Below are 23,560 nucleotides of genomic sequence, written 5' to 3' on the forward strand. Positions count from 1 at the left end.
TGTCGGCGGCGAGATGGGCGCAGCGAGCCTCGGCTGGTCGTGACAAACGCCGGGGGCAATTCTGAGCCGGCGCAGAGCTTTGGGAAAAACCAGAGATTTGCTATGGCTGGCTTGCACGCTGGACATGTTCTTTCCCGCTGGTTCTCCCCTCGGGGACTTTAAACAGTACGGATTTCTCAGGTGTTTTATCAGACTTTAAAATGAGAGTGTTAGCTTACAGGTAACGTTGAGAAGACCTCCCAGTACCTTCTCTGACTGAGAGAATTACATTACTGGGCACAACATGAGCAATGGATCCGTAACTAGCATTTTATAGCTGGTCTTGTAGTTTAGCCAAAAAAAAAAAAAAAAAAAAAAAAAGATTTTAAAGAAAGAAGATAATAGCTGGTTTATGTAATTAGAAATAGGTGAACTATTGGGGGAAGTGTTTAGTTACATTATTTGAGGTCCTGCCTGGCAGCTGGACAGCGCAGAACCCGGCTCTGAGAGCACGGTTCTCTGTGACGTCACCCGTTTCTTTCCTAGTGATGACTGCAAATAACTGTTGGAGAAATGCACCTAACCACTTTCAGTACCATTTGAGGCATTTGAAAGGGCTAATGCTACTGTTGTTTGATGCACGGTAATCTTTCCCTTGTTTCACATATGTACATATGCATGCATAGACAGTTATCTGGCTTTGACTCATTAGAAGCACTGAGATGTTTTTAAGACAGTTTAATTTTTAAGAATTTTTATAGCCAAAAATACATGTTGTTTTCATGTATTGAAATTGAGACCAGCTCATTGTTACAGACCTGTAAAGATTTTGGTATCGAGTATACATGTGCATAAAAGATTCCTTTAAAATTAATGTTTCTGTGCTGCCTTTCCAGGGTGAATTGTTAAATCCTTGCCGCTGTGATGGGTCAGTACGATACACGCATCAGCTTTGCCTGTTAAAGTGGATAAGTGAAAGAGGGTCATGGACCTGTGAACTCTGCTGTTACAGATACCATGTTATAGCAATTAAAATGAAGAAGCCTTGCCAGGTAATTTGTTTGGTTTTTTTTAAAAATATGTATTTCCAGTCATTTTGAAAACCAAAATGATACGTTTATTTCAAGGTTTTTGGAACATACAGCGGAAGAGCCTATATGCTTCACCAGTTAGTACTTGCACCCACTTGAAGTTAGTTTTTAAGACCAAATACGTATTAAAACATGGAGTAATTTGATTCTGTTATGTTCTTCTAGCTTTTGGCTTGCCATAAAAATGGTCTTCAGAGGCTGTTAAACTCTGTAATTAGGTAAGTCATACTGAGACATGACAGAACAAATTGGATCTCCCTGATTCGTTTTCTAAACTTTAAACTTTATAGTTTTGTTAAAGACTCAGTCAAAAGTTTATTTAATTCATTCTTCAAGCTTGGGGTCCAGAGGAGAGAGGCAAAGAGAACTTCTGTTGCCTGTGTATTCGTCTACAGCAAAAAAGTAAAAGGAGGTGACTTTTCAGTCTTGGCACAATCCAGAGTAGCAGAAGGCTCTTTAAGTTTTGTCCACCAGTAGTTGTTTCAGAAGCTGAAATGTGCAGTAGCATTTTTCACAGCTCCCTTTTAACAGCATTACAACATGCAGCTGGAAGTTAGAATATTATGTTGGTAGCATATTCAGGGAAAGGGGAGTGGAAACTCAAAGCTTTAGCAGATCTGTTAGGGAAGCTTTAATACCACTTTGCATATCAGAATTCTTTAGAGGCTTAAAATTCCATCCTGGAAATTGTATTTCATACATCTGAGGAACGCATTTAGTAAGATAATTGTATCTTTTTTTTTTTTTAGTTTTGATCCTATGAGCTCAGAGATGATAGAGCTCTCAAAGGCCAGAGCACTCGGGTCATTTTTCTGCGCCTGAGTTTGATTGGAGTTTTATGGAAGAGACATGCTTGGATGGTAATGGCAGTTTTGTGAGCATGATAAGCATTCCTTGGATGTAGGATATCTGGAGTATTTGCTTACAGCTGTTCAGATTAGGAGCAAGTACTTTCAGAGCCACTTGTGACTCCAAGTTTTTTGCTTATGAATCCACAAAGGAAACATTCTGGTGCTCTTTCCTGGGTAGAACCTTTGTGATATAAAAGAGTCATGGATTTGTAAAATGCTCCAGAAAATGAAAGTGGTAGATTCTCTTTCTGTGTAGACTTCTGGTGGCTCAGCATGGGATCCTTTTGGCTTTTTTTTAACCTTTTAAAAGTCTCCGTTTCCTGTATATCCACAGCAATCTCATCTTTTTCATAGCAAAGGTTATATCATTATCAACAGTTTGCAATGATAGCCTCTGAAAATACTTGTTGTTTGACAGGAAGGGCGTGACACAGTTGCCTGCAAAGAGGCATCTAGTACTATTTGAGATGTCCCAAGGTAGCCAAAATATCTACACAAGATAGCAGATACGACACAACATACGAGAGACCCTGGCACTGCAGGTGGAGGCCAAGTGGGATATTAAAGGACGTATGAAATGTTGTTAGACACCTATCTGTGGACAACAGAATCAAGGCCCAGTTTGAAGAACAGCTATTCAATTTCTGTGGAAAACAGAAGCAAAGAAGAAAGGAAGTGTCAGTAGGTGGCACAGTAAACAACAATATTTGGCCAAGCTACAAGTGAAGTAGAAAGAAACTGAAGACCCAAAAGTTAAATCCCATTCTCTTAATGACTTATGGCACATTTCTGGGGGGAGGAACCAGGTTCATGTTTTTCCTTTGATAGCTTAAAAAATACTTGATTTATTCTTAAGCCTGTCTTTCATTTTTTATGTAAATTATTTAAATCAGTTCTTTTTTATTCATGACAAAATAGCATACAAAAAGATTTCATGGAGTTGCATACTCAAATAATAAGTTATACATACATTCTTAGGGTCCTGGCATTTGGGTGCAATCCTGGCATCTCTTTGGAGGGATGCAGTGGTACCTTTCTCGTTTTCCTACACTGAATATTCCTCTTGTAGTTACAGAATGTAAAAGGAACTCTCAAAACTGCAGTTGTCCTTGTGTTTTTATAAGGGTGATCCGTCTTAAAATGCCCTCACTCCCCTCCCATATTCTTGACTATAACAGTATTGGCCATTTTTAACAGCTGTTTTGATTTAAGCTTTTGGACAGGCTCTGGATCATTTGTTTGACTACACAAAAGCCTTTTTTAAGGTAACTGGTCAGGTTTGGTAAAAAGCTAAGGGTTAGGCCGTTTCAATACAGAAGTAGCTTACATCATTTTCATTAAGGTAGCTAATGTACTTAAAAGTTCCCAAGCAAGACTTCTTGCGTTACATTAGATGCAATGTTTGGACAGGAGAAGTTTGCTCTCTCTACAACTAGTAGTCTGCCTCAGTCCTTGTTTTCAGAATTGTCTCCACCTGTCTTTTACTTATTAGAACTGTGTAGGCAGTGTCATAAGAGAGAAAAAGGATGCTATTTACCGAAATAACCTTTTCTCAAGTGAATTGTCTATGCAGGTTTACACCATCTCGTCAGGCTTACTTTTACCTTGGGTATTTATGGAATGTAACAATGCTTAGGGAGTGAAGAAATAGGAGATTTTTCTCTGTTTTCTTCCAGAACATTGGAATAGATATGAATATTCCATTTAATATCTAACATTTTCTATGGTTTCTGTTGCTTCATGGCAGGGAAAGTAATCCCCATGGGGGGCCTCTTTGGAGGCAGTACATTCAAGGAACAAAATTTGCTATGGTAAGTGGCTATTCCAATAGAAATTTTTCCAGTGTCACTTTGTACGTTTCAGCAACTACTACTTAATCCACTTTCAAATAACCCAGTCCTAGCAACACATAGACTTTCAATATAGCAATAGATCTTAAACCACAAAAATAATAAATTAACCAACGGGCTAACAGTGGTAGATGAGCACACAAACAGATGACATTTGATATGGTATTTCACAAAGAAATGCAATTTGAGCCGTTTTTTTCAGTATCCTTCTCAGGATCATATCAGAAAGATATATTTAACCTTGCACTAGTCCATCAATGAAAGCACATGTTCACGTTGCTGGACTTGCTCCTTACAGCAGGATGGAATTTGATCCAATAATAGACAAGGTTATGTTAAGAAATAACTAGGAAAAAAAACAAACTGTAATGAGGGGAGATGGAACGCATACTGATTTTGGCAGGGAGTTTTGGAAGGCTTTTGAAACAACTTAAAAAGGAGGGAGAAACGTTAAATGTCTGACTTTGAAATTAAATCCACTTAGAATTTTATTTCAGATTAACGAAGAGAAAAAAAGGACCAGAAATATTTTTTATATTAGTTTGTTAAGCTTTATAATTTGTACAGGTTTCCTTCCTAAAGGAAATAAAAATAGATTGCTTTATTTTTATTGGTGCTATTTAATTATTAAGCTGTTAGTAGATTAGTTCACTAGACTTGTAGTTAAACATGAATGCATATTGAAGAATGTTAATTCTCTTGTAAGTTTCAAAAATAATGTTTAAAAGTGGAATATAGTTATGCAGACGTTCAGAAAATATAATTTGCTGCTAAACCCCATCATTTCTATAGAAGTCAGCAATAAATATGTTTAGAAATAGCCTTTTCTAGACTGTTACTGTAGTCTGTCATAAAATAGTGTTATGTTAGATGTTTAATATACCCTGCTGTTCATTAAAACATTGTATTCTGGTACTTTACGTGAACTAGACCTCTTCCAAAAGTCATACAGTAGTTTGGTGGGCTAATTTAAAAGCTAACTGCATGGCAATTTAACACGTTTTCTGACATCAGGAAAATCACAAAACAAACAGTTATTTAAAAAAGTAAGTTCTTAATTGTTAGGTGTAGTTTTTGAATATAGATGAAAAAATGAAGGTTGTATTTAGTATTATTTAAGCAAGTGCCTAGTTACTGGAGGTGGAATGTGGCTCATGAGTTCAGTGGTTTTCAGTGGCCCAAGTTGTGATTATTAACATTTGAGATATTCATCATAAAAATTACTATGTTCAACAGGTTTTCTGAATTACAGGTTCAATTTTTCAAGTCTTGTTAATGTGAGTGGTCCACACTCCTTTGAGTAATCTCCCTGGCATCAATTAGATAAGCATGAGCAAGTCTTTATAGCAGACAGCATGTATGTATATGCATGTTATATTAAAAAGTCAAGTTCTTCAGATGCTTCAAGATGGAGGCAAGTGTCCAGAAAAAACATGTAGTAAATGTTTAGTAAAAGTTATTGTTCATGATTATGCTCAGCTGGATGAAAGCATTTACTTTTTGTATGCACAACTAAGAAAGGGAAAGGGAAAGGCTCAAATCTCCATCTGTGCTTTTTAAACTACACTATATGCTAACAACGATCTACTGATGTTGCTGCTGTTAACACTGCCTGGAGTGAAGATCCAGGAGGATACATTGTGCTATTCACTGTGTCAGCACACACAAATAACAAAAAGGATTGTGCCAATCTTGGACAATTTACAAAGAAGTTTGAACAAGAGATAAGGGACAAGTCTATGGGGATATACAAGACCAGTGGTCTCTGTACACTAACCATTTTTAATTATCATTGAGTTTTTGGCATCTCAAATGGGATGAGTTTTAAGATGCCTCTTGAACAGAAAATAATTAAGCTTTGCAGGCACCTTTGAATGTGAAGGCAGTATGGAAGGGCTGTTGTTAGAAAATAAAATACTTGGCTGAGATAGGTATCATGAACTGAACAGAGATGAGATTGAATGGCTGAGTAGTCATTAGAAGGTAATTAATATGTCAGTAAAAGCCTGGAAGGACTTTAAAAATCAAGTCAAGTCTTTTTTATTTGATGTGATGGGGAAGAGAGGAACCAGCAGAATGGAGAAAGAAGGGCAGTAGCATGGTCAAAGTAAAGGACTAAAAAAATTTGTATTTGAAGCAGTCTTCTGGTCACTGAGACCACAAATTACATTTGTCATGATCTTAAAAGCTGTGCTACAGTAATTGAGACATAAGATGAAAGTGGGGATGAGAAAATAAATTTTTATGTATGAACAGCCTTAGATATGCTATGTAGAAAGCACCCGCAAGTTTTAGAAATGTTGTGAACAGGAAGATCCAAAGAGATATTTAAATTTAAGATAATTCTTGGGTTACAGAACAGATTCCTGGATTGGAGGATGAATCCATACCACTTGAGGAAGGCTGGGACATGAAAATCCTAGAGATTTTTATGAATTTAAGTGTATGGTAAGATTCACACAAAAGGTGGTAGAAACAGATGAATATTTTAGTTTTGACAGGAGAGAGAAGGCTGAAACAGAAAAGTAGACCTGTCAGCCACCACCATAGATATAGTAGTTGCACTTCTCACGCTCTTTCTTTTCCTAAGCATCTACTTTTGGTCACTCCTAGGGAGAAGTTACTAGACTAGATAGGCCTTTTGATTTGATACACTCTGAGCCTTTTCAGTGGGTAGAAGCTGGTGATAACAATCAGTTCTGAGTAGTGTGCTTAATAAGTTTAGGAACAGAAGGATAGCAGGGCTGTTGGAGAGGCCAGTGGTGTCAAAGTTGTGGGTTTTTTCTGTGGTGGGAAAGGCAAAATACATTTCCTGCGTACTTTCTGGGAAAGAGCTGAAAGTGGATGAGAGACTGAAAAAGAGAATTGGGGTGAGTGGATCAGAAGGAAGGACAAAATGATGTCACTGGTGTAAATTAGAGAGATCATAGAAAAAGAGAGGACAGTAAACATTTCACCATTGAATTGCAAAAATAGAAGGCATCAGAGAGAAAATGCTAAGGGGAAAACGAATTTCATGTTGTATTGTTTTCTTTGCTTTCTTTTAATTAATGCACAGAGAGACTCGGTGATAAAAGGAGTAGAGAGTTGGAAAATAAAGGCAGCAAAAAGGTGTGGAGATGTAAGTCCGTTAAGCTTGAGAAATACATTTGGTTAGCCATTCAGATGAGAGAACAGATTTGCCATGGAGCAAGTGAGCAGGCCACTGGTGCACTACTAGCATCCTAAGAGCAAAACGTGGCTGTTAGCATACAGAGCTGAAGGAGCGCAAGATGGATGTTTCAGTGGAAAGGAGGAATAAAACTATAGAAGCTTCAGAAGCGTGAATAGAATTGGTAACTAATGACCGGTAAGAGGCAATGGGGGATGGAAGAATCGTCACTACCAATGATCTGAAAGTCATGAAATAGTGAAGAATAATATGTGAACAAATGGACTGATTCTATCACAGTGATAGTTGGGTAGGGGTAAAGAAGAACTAATAACAAAAGACTAGATGTAGACCTAGGTGAAAAGCTAATCAAAGCAATGAATGGCCATTTTGTTGACTACGAACACTGAACCATATTTGTAAATCCAATGAGGAGAGATGAAATTCATCTAAGAGATCAGAGTGGTCATCAGCATGGGAGCTGAAGCCGTCAGAAAGGAACACGGGAGATTATGAAGAGAGTCAAGAATTGAAATTGGAAGGATCAAGTAGAAAGGAGTTAAGTGCACAGAAAAATAGAAGTTTGAAAGGGGGGGGAGGAGATTGATTTTGTTTTAGAGACTCCTATGAAAGAACTGAGAGAGAGGAAGGTAAGGGAGACTTAGGTAAGAACCTCCAAAAATCTGAAAACAAATGTTTGAAACATAATTCAGTTCAGCAACTTGGATATTTATAGTCTAGTCAGGATTTTAAAGTTGTATGGCAAAAATTATGCTTTCTTGCTGGTTGGGATGGATGAAAATTGAAGCAGTGATCTAGAAGGTGTAGTTAATATTTGGGATTTTGCTACAATGGTTGGAGTGCTACCAGCAAACATCTGATATCTGATTTCCTGATTCTCTGTGTGTTCATGCTTTGCTAGATGGAACATTTGGCCAAGGTTGGCATCTCAATTGATAGAACTCAGGAAATCTGTTATTCTTGTCACAGCATCAGCTACAGCATGGAGGGAGCTAGACAAGCCACTCTGGTGCTCACATCTGTCTGCTTAAGATAGGGGATTATCAGTAAAATATAGATTAGGCAAAGAAGTGGTGTTTATAGCATAGAGAACACTTTTGTACTAACATGTGGATAGTGATTTTAAACTAGTTCTCCTGCATTCACTTATGCAGTTTTGTTGGTCTGCTTAAGTGTATACAAAGGTAATCAAGTAACTACACAAAATAAATAAAGCAGAGCATGTTTTAAAGAACAGCTTTAAAGGTACATAGGTGTATGCCCCTCATATGTTATTCTTTTATTTCCTGTAGCTTGTTACAAATGCAATTGTTTTCTTGTTTTATTTGGTTTTGTTTTGAAACTTCCTTTTAATGCTTCTTGGTTTTGAATGTTAGTCAGTTTGCACTGAAGTCTTCAGTGCTTCATCCACATGACTGCTAGTCATGCTAATTTACGTCTTTCTTAAATTATTCAACTGGGGAGACAGCTTTTCAACCTATTACACATACTTTTTTTTATTTTTGTCCCATATGTAGATTCAAACTGGATGCTTGGTATTCAGATTGAAGACTCTGTCTTATTGCTTCAGCAATGTGCAAAGCACAACCCCCGCCTCCTTTCATGCCAATAGTGCCACAGTGAAAGAACAGTTTGACCGCGGTCCTTTTGAAGTACTTGTCTGAGTCAGAGCAGTCTCTTTGCATTGTGAGTTTTACCTGCATGACTCTTTTCCCATAGGCTTCTTAGTTTTGGGTTTTTTTTTAAATTGATTTCAACTTTCCTTTTTATTTTCCTTATTTTCTGCATTTCTTTTTCTTGCTACTTTTGTTTAGATTTCAGTGAAGCTGATGGAGAATGAGTATTCCAGTTTCAGCCACATGCTGTTTCCTTCCCCCTTATTATTTTTTTTCCCCTATATTTTTGCATATTTTTCTGGCAGTGTCTTCTGTCCACAGCAGTATTGAACTTGGCCATTTCTGTGACAAGCATATTCCCAGTACAGGAATACACCATACTGATACCTACATTATCATTGTTGATGATACTATATTATTGGATGAAGGCCATTTCCTGAGCTAAGGCTTATTTTTTCTGGTCTTTTATGCCCAAACAACAGACATAATTAAAAAAATAATTCCTTAGTAGTTTCAGAAAGTCATGAACCTTACCACCAAGATGAAATACTTGCTAGCTTCATGTGTATTTAGCTATTCTGCTAACACTGTAAGATTATTCCAAGCACTACAAGGATCTTGAAAAAGGCAAATTCCATAAAATTGGCATCCAGGAAACTGTACTGGGAGAAAATGAGAGTAAACTGCAGTATGCCTTCTCTTCTTTCATGTTAAGGAAGCTCACTCTGCTCACTGGGCAAGAACAGGCAGACAGAGTCTACTTCTTAATGGAATGCTTTATGTATCTCTCATTGCTATTATCTGAGCAATCTGCAATTTACAATCTACTATAACTTGTGGTTGCTCCTAGCACGTTGTGTTCCTCCTTGGGTGACTAAATTCCACATCTCAATTTCAGGACTGCTGTTTCATAGGAGGAAAGCAATATGACAGATTTTACTTAAAGGAATTGGCATAACATCTGATGTGAGCTCACTGACTCACATCAGAATAACACAAATAGAATATGGGAGTCTTGCACTTGCAGCCTTTTCCTGCAATTGCAACGGTGTCCTCCACATAACCTCCTTCTTTAGTGACCACAAGAATCATCGGAAGCTCCAATCATTTGATGTAACCTTCCAAAAAGGACACTTTGCCTGTATTTAAATGTACAATGATGACTTAAATTCCTCCTGAGACTTAATAAAGAGCATCACTTTCTCCTCAAGCAGCATTTACAGGGTATTGTGTATCATCTCATTGCTTTCTGGATACTTGCACCAAATAGTAATTTGATTAATTACCGATGCCTTCTGATATCTGCCAAACTTAAGGGAAAGATCCTCATATCATTCACTACTCCGTATAAGGAGAGGGACCATCAGATGCATCTTGGGGATTTAAAAATCCTCTACTTCAGCCTGTTCTTTCCTTCCTATAGCCTTGGAAAAAAGATCGAGAAGATATGTGAAATTGCTGGTTATTCTAGGGAAGTGTGACTACTTCAGAGCTTCACCAAGAGTTGATATGGTTACCACATACTTGAATGTATTTAGAAATTTGCGGAAAATTGCTGTGTGTTCACTGGGAAGAGTTTATGGGCATGGGGATTTTAGAAACTTTTCTTTCCTCTGTGCCTTTCCCTCATGCTTTCATAGATCTCGCTGATATAATTGCTATGAACCTAGCCACTGCAATTAGGACCTACAAGATCTAAGGACTTTTGTCTTCTAGTCCAGACTATCTCAGAAGAGCAAGTAGTTTCAGTAGTTCAGAGTCTTGTTTTTTATCACATGACACAAGTGAATTTTTGTGTCTTCATTGTACAACTCTCATGCATCAGGTGCTCATGATAACCCCCAGGAGGTTCCTTTCTTCCTTCTTTGGGTTCAGAGGTAGAGGCTTCAAGTCTGTTTTACGTAAAAATCACCTAGCATTTCTGCAGTGCTATGTCCTCTGACCCTGAATTAGCATATCTGAAGTGTGAATAAGAAGCCATGTCTTTGTCCCAGTGTCACTCAGGTTATCAAGTACTGAACCATTGTTGCCTCTGACCTATGAATCCCTAAGGATGTGGCTGTTGGTTATGACATTAAATTTGTGACAATTTCTCTACTCATCTCAGTAACTATGCTAACTACTCCTTTTTCAGTGTTGTGACAGAAGTCAGGAAGATCATTGGGATAGAGACCTGCTTCACCAGGAGTTACACTGTCTTTTTTTTTTTCTTCTGGTAATCAAGACCTAATTCCATTCACTTTAGGGGAATCAGAGAATCACAGAATCATAGAATGGTTTGGGTTGGAAGGGACCTTAAAGATCATCTACTTCCACCCCCCCCTTCCACTAGATCAGGTTGCTCAAAGCCCCATCCAACCTGGCCTTGAACACTTCCAGGAATGGGGCATCCACAGCTTCTCTAGGCAACCTGTTCCAGTGTCTCACCACCCTCACAGTAAAAAATTTCATCCTGATACCTAATCTAAATCTATCGTCTTTCAGTTTTAAACTGTTAAACCTTGCCCTATCGCTACACTCCCTGATAAAGAGTCCTTCCCCATCTTTCATGTATGCCCCCTTAAGGGGGAAGAGGGTTTTGTAGAATATATTTTATGATATGAAAAAGAAAATTACTTTAGTAAGCCAAATAACTTTATTTACAAACTCAAATTCATATGGGACTTTGCATTGCTCCAAAGGGGTGATTAATTTGCATCTCTCGTGTTTATTTTCATTAATAAAGCAAAGCACTTTCTGAAAATTTTTGTATGTGCTGGAAGGCTGCTGTCCTACTGTTCAGTCTGCCTGTGGCACTCAGAGTCTCTGCAGGGTGTTATGGGTCCAAAGGAGCAGCTGCTTAGCTGCCTGCTGGAGAATTCCACCACTGGACTCAACATGTTGGCTGAACTGCTTCACTTTGGTGGACCATGAGCAGGCATTCAAAAGTGACATTCTAAAAGCTGTTCTTCTATTGAAAGATTGCTGAGGCTTGTTTTCATAGTCACAAAAAAATACCAACCTTTCTCCTTCAGCACTGAGGCTGCCCACTCATTCCCAGTTCCCTGACTGGAAAAATGATGCCTGCCTTCCTTCAGACTCTCTTCTCCCTTAGAATCCTCTATGACTTAAGGCCAGTACAGCAGAAATGGTCCTTTTCACTACAGCATAGCAAAAGCTGTCTGGTGTCAGTGTCAGAATACTGTCTGTTTTCCTGGTTTTTTCTTTTCATATTCTTTTCAGAGTTGGATGCTGGATAAGTTACTAACAGTCAGCCAGGTCTGACTGGGCAAACTTACCTGAAGAAGAAAAAGTATTAGGTCTTCCCCTTAACAAATGTCTAAGCCAGTTATCACTTTGTGTGCTTTGAGCCATGAGATCTTACACTGTTTCACAGTGCTGAGACATGCTCCATTAGCTTTGCAGTCACCAGTCTTAGATGCTCTGCCTTTTCTCAGCTTACAGTCTTGATGTTTCTCAGAGCCCAGTGAGTAAGTAAGAATTCCACCTGAGATGGAGAAACCTTCCCTGCTTCCTTCATTAGGCATCACCCTTGTAAGTGTCACTGAAATTGGGAAGAACGAACGAACCTTGTAACACCAATGTAGTGTTAAAAGGCAGGCATTCTTTATTCACGGTGCTGGATGCATGGGGGTCACTCCACCCAACGTGCACGTCTAGCACCTGTTCCAATCAGGTTATATAAATCAAATACATACATATTCATTACATTCATACATAATCAATAACATCATCTCTAACGTTTGGTACAAATTCTCTCGCTTCCTATGTAAATTACTGCGCAGACTCAGTTGTGCACTTCCATTGTTCTCTTTTGAGTAGGAGGTATCATTTGGGTAGGTGGTCAATGAGTCGGTGGTCACGATCTCCCCTTGCCGGAATTACCTCTTACCTACTCGGCTCTCAGCCTTGGCAGTCTTAGCCAAATTTCTCGGTCTACTACACGAAACTACCTTCCATCTTCTTCTTTCGACAGGTGCACATTGTCTATAGTTTCAGTTACATTAATAATTACCTTAAAACCACAGACCATAGATGATATACTATATTCATTATTCCTGGACCTAGTGTCCAGTTGGGTAGGGCTATACAGAGGAACGTAGCAGCATTTGTAGTTAACTGATTCAATCTCATCTCCTCAATGCTAAAAAACTAAAATACATAGCAATTTCATCGTTGTTCTGGTTACATAAGGATCAGTTGCTCACAAACTTTGGATATTGAGAAATTTTTATCTTACAACAATAGCAGAACCAGGGTCATTTGAAGATCTACTTATCTGTTTCTATCTATTCCAGAGAGTTCAAAAAGAGCAGCAATCTATGTGCAAAAAATTTTCTAAGTGGTCAACAAGTTGTTTCAGGACTTACATCTTATAGAACCACTGAAAAACTTGAAAAGAGACAATTTGCAGAAGAGTATGTGGGTCTTTGATAAGTGTGTTTTCCATATGGACAGCATGTAATTACTTACCTTTCATTCTCTTATGTGCTTGTTATACTTGAGAGAAACTGAGGGTATTTTATTTTTATATCTGTATTTGTACTGCAAGAGATGGCACATGGGTTATGTGTAAGTCATGTAAGCACCATGAAGCCAAAAACAATTTATAGTTTAGGGACTTTCAAACACAACAATATGAATGGATACTACAGTTTTTGATATTATAACCATTGCTTCTTGCAGTACTATGAATGCTGATGCACAATATAACAAGTCAGAAAGCTGGGTATTTTCAGTGTTCAAAAGCAACAGTTACATTGTGCAATTTAATGTAATTGCTTCAAGGGATTTCAGACATGTTCATTATATCGTTAGAGAGAAATATAGAGTTTCTGGTGTAGTGTATACTATAAAGGCAACTACTTTCTTTTTTTACAGATAGAGTTATCATATTTGATGATACTTAGTATCTAACTTGCCACGTCTTGTAATTAAGCACTACATCTTGTATGTTTTCCGATCTTAAAAACTGAGTCTTATAAGTAACTGGGTGATCAAAACCATAGCTACCCCAAGCTATTAGAAAAAAATGTGATTACCAATTCAAACAACAGTACCAACTAGTTTGTAGTTGTGATTATGTAGCAGTACCTGAAAAAACTAAGGCAATTGACTTTTAAAATTTTGCTGTTTATTAGAATTTTTAATTAATAACTTAATAATTAGAATTATTAATAATTGTAGTAAGAATGCATTATATTAATACTTATAACTTTAGTGTACATCTTTTTATATCAAGTTTTAATTATTATACATAATATATAATACATAAAACAATTATAATGAATAAATAAGTTAATTCTTCCATGAGGCCAAATTTTCAAGCAGTATGTTATTTACCATATTCATCTACACAGTCTAAAATTTCATAATTATGACTAAATTGTCTCTGAGTGAAGATTTATTGCTGATTTAATTGATTACTGAATCAATCTAATTGATTTTCTAATCTAATAAATTGCATTCTAATTGACTTTTAAAGCAGGCTCTGCCAGATTTTGTACAAGCCAGAACCCAGGATTGTCTTCTTCATGATTACATGCTAGTAGATAAAACCTTGGTATTCCTATCATCCTGCCTTTTAGCCTTCACCCAAGATACCCACAGTCTTCTTTCAGTCTTCTTTCAGTAAACTGGAAACTTTGAACTCTAAATTCCAATTACATGGCATTTCTTCCACCTTCACATCATTTATATGGTTCTTTTCCAGTAAAGGCCTTTCCATGGCCCCTTTTTCAGCATCCAGAACCTACTGAAATAGGCCAGTGTCAGAAATAGGTCCTGATGCTTTGTACTATACTAAAATCATCTCCCTACTCATCCCTATGGAGGTGATGTGAATAGAGGAATCAATCTCATTTGCTTTTTCTTTGGTTCAGTGAACATCTATGCATTGTATGGGAACTGGAATTGTTCCAAGAAATCACTTTGAAGGAGTTCTACTGTTGTATATTCTGAATACCATGTAAATATCAGTTATTAAAATATTATATTTAGAGATAGAAGTTTAAAACCTAGCTTTAACTCAGCTGAACAATGGGGTTGAGTCAAGTTCTCTCACAAGGGAATACACCAATCATTAGGGAGTAGAATATTCTCAGATAAACCCTCTGTGTTTCCTCTTGTGTGGGTTGTAAAAGTTATTTAATTATTCACAGAGTCAAAAAGATAGAGAAAGAGTAGCCAGCACTTTCAGAAAGTCCAGCTAGCGGATGAAAAATGAGTTTCAGTAAACGAACTGGAATTAGTACTTGAATACTTTCAACAAGGTAGATGAGAAGACATCAAGAACAGATGATCCTTCTATATACTGACTGGGGCCGGGGAATTTTTGTGGAAGAGGCTTGTTCTGTCCCTCCATGCTGAGCAATTCTTTACACATCTTTGGTGAACCCATTAATATCACAATGAGCTGTATGATCTTAGCCTCATGCTCAGCATTTTTTTCAGTTAAAAGTATGCAACATTTTTAGCTAGAATTTACAAACAGTTCCTTTCCCAGGAGAGAAGGAAAATGCAACTCCAGAACCCTTTTTGATACTGTCTGTTTGTGTCCAAAGATAAGTACAGTGTTGTATATGCAAAACATGGTTAACCCTCCTAAGTGACTAGATGGCATGAAAATTGTTAATACCTCCTTCACACAACTTGTTTATAGTCTTGCTGAGACTGACTTCCTCTCAGTAATTGGAATAAGTGTTAGAATTAGAATAAATGTTAGTAATTAGAATAAATGTTTTATCTCACCTATCCATAACATGGTAGTCTATGCCTGAGCTGTTTTCAGTTTAATTTTGCAGATCATCTCTGAGTTACAGAGAAGGCAACAACCATGGTAGGCTTTCATTTCCTCCATTCATTCATATTTAATTTTCAGATAATGCTATCAAGAGTACAGCTAGATTGCAATGCAACCCAGTATTTCCAATAAAGCTGCAACAGAAAATGAATGGTTCCTACTTTACAGTAGGAATAGTACTTATTTGCTTAGAGTGGTAATTTTCATTCACTGCCTTTCACCAAATACACACATGTCCATGGAGTGTTGAAAATACTGGCAAACAAGCCACGAAGCTAAACTTAATTGGTTAGAGTCTCATATGAGTTAAAAATTACTTGAGAATAATTCATTTTAACCTTACATATTTCTCACAGATATATCTCTACAACTCACCATGACTTTTAAGTGTTCTGTGATACATATTTTGGGCAGAATTTGATCCTGGTAGATTGACAGGTAATTCTTAATGAAAAGCAGAAATCAAGAATTAGAAAAAAACACTGCTTGGTACAATAGAACACTTAGCAGGTTTCGTACTTTTGTTTCCTATGCTTTTAGGTGTTGAACATACTATATTAGTTACTGTGGAATGATTCCTTGTTCAAGTATGCTGATTATTAAAGGGCCAGCCTTTCTTTTGAGACTGGATAAAATTGCAATCCTTATTTTAATAGTCAGGAGGATTAACAGACAGGATTGATATCCTTATTGTAATCCACAGGAGCTGATGTTTCCAGAAACTCTGAATGCCTCAAAGTGGAGAGGGAGTTCACCTCCATTTACTGTTGAAACTAAATACCCACTTTCTGTCTCTAAGAGAGTGAAAATGGTCACAAAATCCTGCAGTCTTGCCTCATTCATTTTATTTTTTGGCCAGCAGCAAAAAAATAACTACTAATAATTTTTCAGCTCTGCTGTGGTCTCAGATCTTGATTCTATCATAATTTAAAAAAACTGTAAGATAAAATGTTAAACTACTCTGCTTAACAGTGAATGTGCAGTAAGTAGTAAGATTTTGAAGAATTAATGTAACGGAATTTGAAGATTTTGTACATTGCTCAGGAGATCCAGGCTTCTGGGCACTCAGAAATCTGAGATGCATCGGCTGTAGGTGTAGATGTAGATGTTCTACTCAGTCATGTACAAGCCAACACTTCCAGGAACTATCAACTTAATTACTTTTGTATGTGGTGCATAGATAGACAGTACCTCCATGGTAAACATTATGCTTTCAGAATGCCCCAAGTAAAATATTGGTACAGCCTTCTAAGCAGACTGAGAAGTTACATGCAAGCCAAACTATCAGTATTCATGAGCTCTGATACATGAAACAATAATGGGCATTATGACTACAGGCACTCTATGTGTTAATAATTTAACAAAATATGTAAGCTGCAATTTTTGTGGCATTGATTCTTCTTAAAAAAAAGACTTAAAAATAGAAGCCTATAGCCAAAAATGACATTTCAAATATTTGTGCATGGGTGCGTACTCAAAACTATGCATTTTCTATCCAGGCTTGTCAATAAGTTAACAATATCACTGCATATTAAATTATGTAGTCAATGTGTGCTTACTACAAAACATGTTAGGAAACTTAATTATCTAATCATCTAGACTACTAACAAGATAAAATAAGGAACAGGTGTTTCAAAAAAGGTTTGTTGGACCTAAATAATTTTTCTTTTGCTTCTGTAACAGTTTTATTCATATGTATACAGATTGCAAATCCTATTATGCATAATGAATGACAGTAGGAAAGAACTTCTTATAGGAGCTGTCTGATTCTAGCAATCAGAGCAATTAGAGCAATCTAACAAAAACTCTTTTAAGTCATATAATTGGTATGTCTTCAGGTTAGTCATGTTATGTTATAATAGGTCACTGCCAGTGATTTTTAGTTACTTTTATATAAAAAAATTATTTTTTAAATTTAAAAAAAATTTAATGCAATTAATTTTAATGTTTATTATTTAATTATTTTAATTTAATAAAAATGTTTTTAAATTTAAAACATAATTTAAAAAATTTAGTTTCATATTAAAAATTTAGTTACTTTTATATATAATTTTTTAGTCACTTAGGAATTAAGACTTGTCTCCTCAGAAGAGTGGTGGGATCATTAGCCCAACTGAAGTGCATTTATACCAATGCTCACAGCATGGGCAATGAACAAGAAGACTTAGAAGCCATTGAGCAGCAGGAAAACTATGATATAGTTTCCATCACAGAAACATGGTGGGACAACTCACATAACTGGAGTGCTGCCATGGATGGCTATAAACTCTTCAGGTGGGATAGGCAAGGAAGGAGAGGTGGTGGGGTAGCCCTGTATGTTAGAGAGTGTTTTGATTACCTTGAGCTCAATGATGGTGATGATAGGGCTGAGTGTTTATGAGTAAAAATCAGGGGAAAGGCCAGTGAGGCAGATACCATGGTGGGAGTCTGTAATAGACTGCCCAACCAGGAAGAAGAGACAGATGAAATATTCTACAAGCAACTGGGAGTAGTCTCACGATCACTAACCCTTGTTCTTGTGGGGGACTTCAACTTACCGAATGTCGGCTGGAAGTACAATACAGCAGAAAGGAAACAGTCTAAGAGGTTCCTGGAGTGTGTGGAAGACAACTCCCTGACACAGCTGTTGAGTCAACCAACTTGGGAAGGCACTGTGCTGGACCTGTTGTAAGGTCATGCAGACAGAAAATTAGAAGGGCTAAGGCCCAGCTAGAACTTAAATTGGCCAATTCTGTGAAAGATAATAAAAAATGTTTCTGTAAATGTATTAACAGCAAAAGGAGAATCAAGGAGAATCTCCATCCTTTACTGGATGCAGGGGGAACCATAGTGACAAAGGATGAAGATAAGGCTGAGGTATTTAACACCTTCTTTGCCTCAATCTTTAATATTAAGACCAGTTCTTCTTGGGGTACCCAGCCCCCTGAGCTGTAAGATGGGGATGGGGAGCAGAATGGAGCCCCGGTAATCCAAGGGGAAATGGTTAGCAACCTGCTACACCACCTAGACATACACAAGTCTGTGGGGCCGGATGGGATCCACCCAAGAGTACTGGCAGAAGTGCTCACCAAGCCACTTTCCATCATTTATCAGAGTCCTGGCTAACCAGGGAGGTCCCAGTTGACTGGAGGTTAATGAATGTGACGCCCACCTATAATAAGGGCCGAAAGGAGGATCTGAAAAACTATAGGCCTGTCAGTCTGACCTCTGTGCCGGGGAAGGTTATGGAGCAGATCATCTTGAATGCCATCACGTGTCATGTTCAGGACAACCAGGTGATCAGGCCCAGTCAGCATGGGTTTATGAAGGGCAGGTCCTGCTTGACTAACCTGATCTCCTATGACAACGTGACCTGCTTAGTGGATGAGAGAAAGGCTGTGGATGTAGTGTACCTGGACTTCAGTAAAACCTTTGACACCATTTCCTACAGCATTCTGCTTGAAAAATGAGATGCCCATGCCCAAGGCATACTCTTTGCTGGGTAAAATCTGGCTGGATGGCGGGGCCCAAAGAGTGGTGGTGAATGGAATTAAATCCAGTTGGCAGCCAGTCACAAGTGGTGTTCCCCAGGGCTCAGTGTTGGGGCCAGTTCTGTTTAGCATCTTTATCAACAACCTAGATGAGGGAATTGAGTGTACCGTCAGCAAGTTTGCAGATGACATTAAGGTGGAAGTGTTGATCTGCTTGAGGGTAGGGAGGCTCTACAGGGGCACTTAGACAGGCTGGATGGATGGGCTGTGGCCAATTGTACGAGATCAAACAAGGCCAAATGCCAGGTCCTGCACTTGGGTCACAACAATGCCAGGCAACGCTACAGGCTTGGGGATGAGTGGCTGGAAAGCTGCTTGGCAGAGAGGGATCTGGGTGTACTGGTTGACAGCTGACTGAATATGAGCCAGCAGTGTGCCCAGGTGGCCAAGAGGGCCAACAGCATCCTGGCTTCTATCAGGAATAGTGTGGCCAGCAGGACCAGGGAAGCCATCCTTCCCCTGTACTCAGCACCAGTGAGGCTGCACCTCAAATACTGTGTTCAGTTTTGGGCCCCTCACTACAGGAAAGACTTTGAGGTGCTGGAGCGTGTCCAAAGAGGAACGAAGCTGGTGAGGGATCTGGAGCCCAAGGCTGATGAGGAGCAGCTGAGGGAACTGGTGTTGTTTAGCCTGGAGAAGAGGAGGCTGAGGGGAGACCTTATTGCTCTCTACAACTGCCTGAAAGGAGGGTGTAGCCAGGTGGGTGTTGGTCTCTTCTCCCAAGTAACAAGTGATAGGACGGGGAGGTTTAGATTAGGTATTAGGAAAAATTTCTTCACTGAAAGTGTTATCAGGTACCGGAAGGGGCTGCCCAGGAAAGTGGTAGAGTCCCCATCCCTGGAGGTATTTAAAAGACAGGTAGACGAGGTGCTTAGGGACGTGGTTTAGTTGTGGGCAGGTATGGTTGGACTCTTAAATATTAAATGATCTTAAAGGTCTTTTCCAACCAAATTATTCTATGATTCTGTGAAATATCCATTCCAGAATCACTAGAGGGAATGAGAGCCTTCAGTCAGCAGTATACATAATAAGCTGTGTTTCTGGGAGAACAGAGTGGGGTAACCCCCAACAGCTCTTTGGTTTAAGGAATTTTGGTGGATTGCAAACTGGGACAGTTGAAGCAGGTACACATTTGGGGAGGCATAAGGAAATTTCATATGTTCTTTATTAAGGATATAGGAAAACCTGTAGTTTCATTGCAAACACTTTTCATGTAATGTATTCCAAATACAAGCATGGTCTCAGTCAGCACTTTTTAGATTACTTTTCTGCCATGTATTTTACAAAAATCAATGGGCTTTCACAAGGCACCATTAAAAAAAAGCCCAGTTAATATCGCTTTATCTCAAAGATTAAAGATCTTTGAATATTGTATCAATCTTTATGTTAGTAAGGACATGCATATAACTGTTAACTTTACTCTTTAACAATTAATCCATCAAAGCAATATGTTTCTTTCAACTTCTGGAAGTCTCAACCTCAAAAAAGAAGAAATTATGCAGTATTGCTGCTTGACAGAGCCCTTAGAAGAAAAGAGGAGCAATGTTTCTGGGGTCAGCATTACAACTATAGTGTACCATTAATGTACTAGACTCCCAAATGATTCATGAAAGGAAGACCAGTGGTAAATAAAAGATTAAACGAGCCAAACATAATGAAGTGTCAGTAGAAGTAGAAGTGTAGGAAGTTTTCAAGAGGCAGACAGTATTACATTAAAAACAGAAGCATGAATTACATTTTGTTTATGAAGGCACCATTTTCAAAGGAAGATTTCATCATAGTATATTAAAGTAAAATGCATTCTTTTCATGGGCAACAGGGATGGCATGGAACATCATAACACTACAGATATGATGGGAAGGAATATGAAATGGGATCCTATTTCATAGATATTTAAATGAGAATTTTTTTATGACTCTTAAAAAATTACTCACATTAGTACAGTTATCTAGATACAAAATATTTAAAATTTTCTTTTAAGTTCTTGTTTTTAAGCAAAAATGGTAATCTTTCTCATAATATTTATTTTTTAGAGTCATGTACTTAACAGAAACTGACTCTAAAGGCTGTATAGATCTTTTCTAACCTGACAAAATACATAGCTAAATGAACTGTTACTGATTATTGAATGTATAGTCAGCAAATGACAAAAACAAATTAGGAAGTCATAATGTAATTTATAATCATGAGCAATTAAGAGTTGTCAGAAGTTATATGAAGAAAATGAGAAACACTTCTGTGGAAATAATGGATTTAAATTATGACACACTAATAATGAGTTCATTCAATTTGGAATGTTAAGTATTTCAATCTGTTAAATTCTAAATGCAATTTCTCAACATTAACTTGCTGAATTATTTTTGCTGCATTATTTTTGTGACCTCTTTATTGTAAACCATTCATTTGACATTAAAAGGTGAAGTGATTATAACAACATGTAACAGGCCATACATTAAGGCAAATGATGGTGAGAAATGAAATAAAGTTTAACTGGCTTTTGATACTATTAAGAGAATCTTACTCTTAGAAAAGGAGACTTCTGTTCCTGGGTGTCTGGCAGAGTGTATACTCACACATATTAGCTATGCTGTGAGACTTCAGCTAGAAAAAAACAGTGTGACCACAACTCCAGTTCCTCTTCACAAGCCTTGTTATGAAATGTAGTGCCACCAAACAATACAGTCCTGTGCAGTTCCTCTGGTTCCCTAATGGCTAGTACTGTCTGTGGCTAAGGACTGAACCTTCCAAACTTATTTACATGAGAATAATGTCATAACTACAGAAGACCTTCTTCATTACATGAAAAATATGCCTGCCTCAAGAAGATCTGTTTGCTTTTTATAATGTGTACACAAAATCTAAACTTATGGGTCAAAAATCAAGACATTCATTTCCCAAGAGGCAATCTCAGACTGTTCTGAATCAAAACTGATTGGAGGAGGGCAAGGAGGAGGAAATTTCAGTTGAGGTAAAAGTCAGCCATCAGGAACATCCACAGTCTTCTTGCCATTAGCACTAAGGAGAGACATACACAGAAACCAAGGTCGCCAAACTGATCACATGTTAAAGCTTAATACTAACCCATCCCACCTTATCACTCTTACGGTGTTGGGTTCCTATGGCAGACTGCCCAGCACTAAAGCAGTTTTGCATAAAACTTTCTGGGTCTCTTGAATGCCTTCCATCTTATGCATACAGTCTTTCCTCCTCTATCTACTGTGGGATCTCATCAGTTAGTTTAACTTATGGATTACTACATTAATAGGGAGGTAACTTTCCTAGAATGTTTAAATTGCTTGGTTATTGCTGACCTTCATGTTGGGGAAGGTGGAGGACTACGGTTTCTTTTGTAGAAGAAAGGCAGTGAATACCACAAAGGCCAAAGTACCTGAGTAATACAAGAAAACATTCAACCCCCTTTTGGGGTTCTTGGTTGCTTTGTTTTGTTGGGTTTTGGTTTTTTTTGTAACTGTTCTTTGATTTTTAAAGGCAAAGGACTTAGAAACTACAACCCTGAGCATTTTCTCAGTAATTGGGGTGGCTCCCCATTCTGGTTGGTAGCATGCTAATATGGTGAATCTTTGGAATTACTGAATTTATTGAGATTGAGAGACTCAATTGCTTGCATTGTTGACAGACAATTCATCTGATCAGGAGAATAGCAAAATAAATAAAATACATTCTTGAGAAGATGCTAGGAAGAGGTGAGGATCATATTTATGTTTCTTAGCACTTTTCAAAGACAAGCTTTTCTAGAAAGAAAAAGTTTAGGTAAGGTAGCAAAAGCCTTCATGAGATGGAAAAAGATGGTAGGAGTGGCTGATTCGGGTTGGGTGGGAGATGGGAATAGAAATCGGTCATCAGACACCACCAGAATAAGGGATGGGCTTTATATCCAGTCTGCATGCTACATTACTTATCCCAAATGTTTGGACTACTTTTCCTTCTGTTCAGTGCTATCTTTGCAGAATAATTAAGAGTAATTTAAATTAAAAAAAAAGCTGAAGTGAGTTTAGGAACTTCTGTATTGCTGAAATTGCACTGTGAAAGATCTGCTGTTTATTTCAGTGATATAACAGGTTTTTTTCATTTATTGCCAGCTTCTTCCATGAATTTGACAGTTTAATATTTTGTGACAGTTGAAGCTTTACTTCATGTAAATGTACTTTGATTTCAGGCATTCTGAAATAGGTCTGTCTCACACTGATAATGAAAGAAGATAGAAAGAGATACATAACCAATAGCATTTTTGACAGTTTTCTGCGAAGTCATACTATGTAGCTTCAGCTGAGAAATAAAAAATAATTTTGTGGAACATATCCCTATAGAGTCTAAAGAGAGTTCTGTGAATTTCAGTCCTGACATTTAAATCCTGTATACAAGTAATATCTGAGTCATGAGAAGCTCACACCATTCTGTTATGCATCACTTGTTAATGACCTTCCCTGACCTTGTAAAAAAAAATTTCTAACAAAGGAAATGAGTATCCATAGTTGCTTTACCATGAAAAAGGTATTATTTAATATGAATAGCCCCATTCCAAACCCTGAAGTTCAATGAAATAGCTAGTATGAGTTTAATAAGTTCATTATAAAAGGATAGTATTTCAGGATAGATGATTTACCAATTGTTATACAGCTATCTTTTTGTACTATTATATTCAGAAGTC

General features: G+C 37.7%; 1 protein-coding gene across 1 annotated transcript in view; it reads left to right on the forward strand.

Annotated features, from left to right (window-relative positions):
* Positions 1-283: 283 nt before the first annotated feature.
* The window catches only part of MARCHF11 (membrane associated ring-CH-type finger 11), a 32,415-nt gene continuing 9,138 nt past the window's right edge, over positions 284-23,560 (forward strand). Inside the window, exons 1-2 of the mRNA XM_009637882.1 lie at positions 284-298; positions 876-1,031. Coding sequence (XP_009636177.1) covers positions 284-298; positions 876-1,031 — 171 coding nt within the window. The remainder of the gene's footprint in view (positions 299-875; positions 1,032-23,560) is intronic.

Source organism: Egretta garzetta, unplaced genomic scaffold, assembly GCF_000687185.1.
Source record: "Egretta garzetta isolate BGI_Z169 unplaced genomic scaffold, ASM68718v1 scaffold754, whole genome shotgun sequence".
NCBI classification, from domain to species: Eukaryota; Metazoa; Chordata; class Aves; order Pelecaniformes; family Ardeidae; genus Egretta; species Egretta garzetta.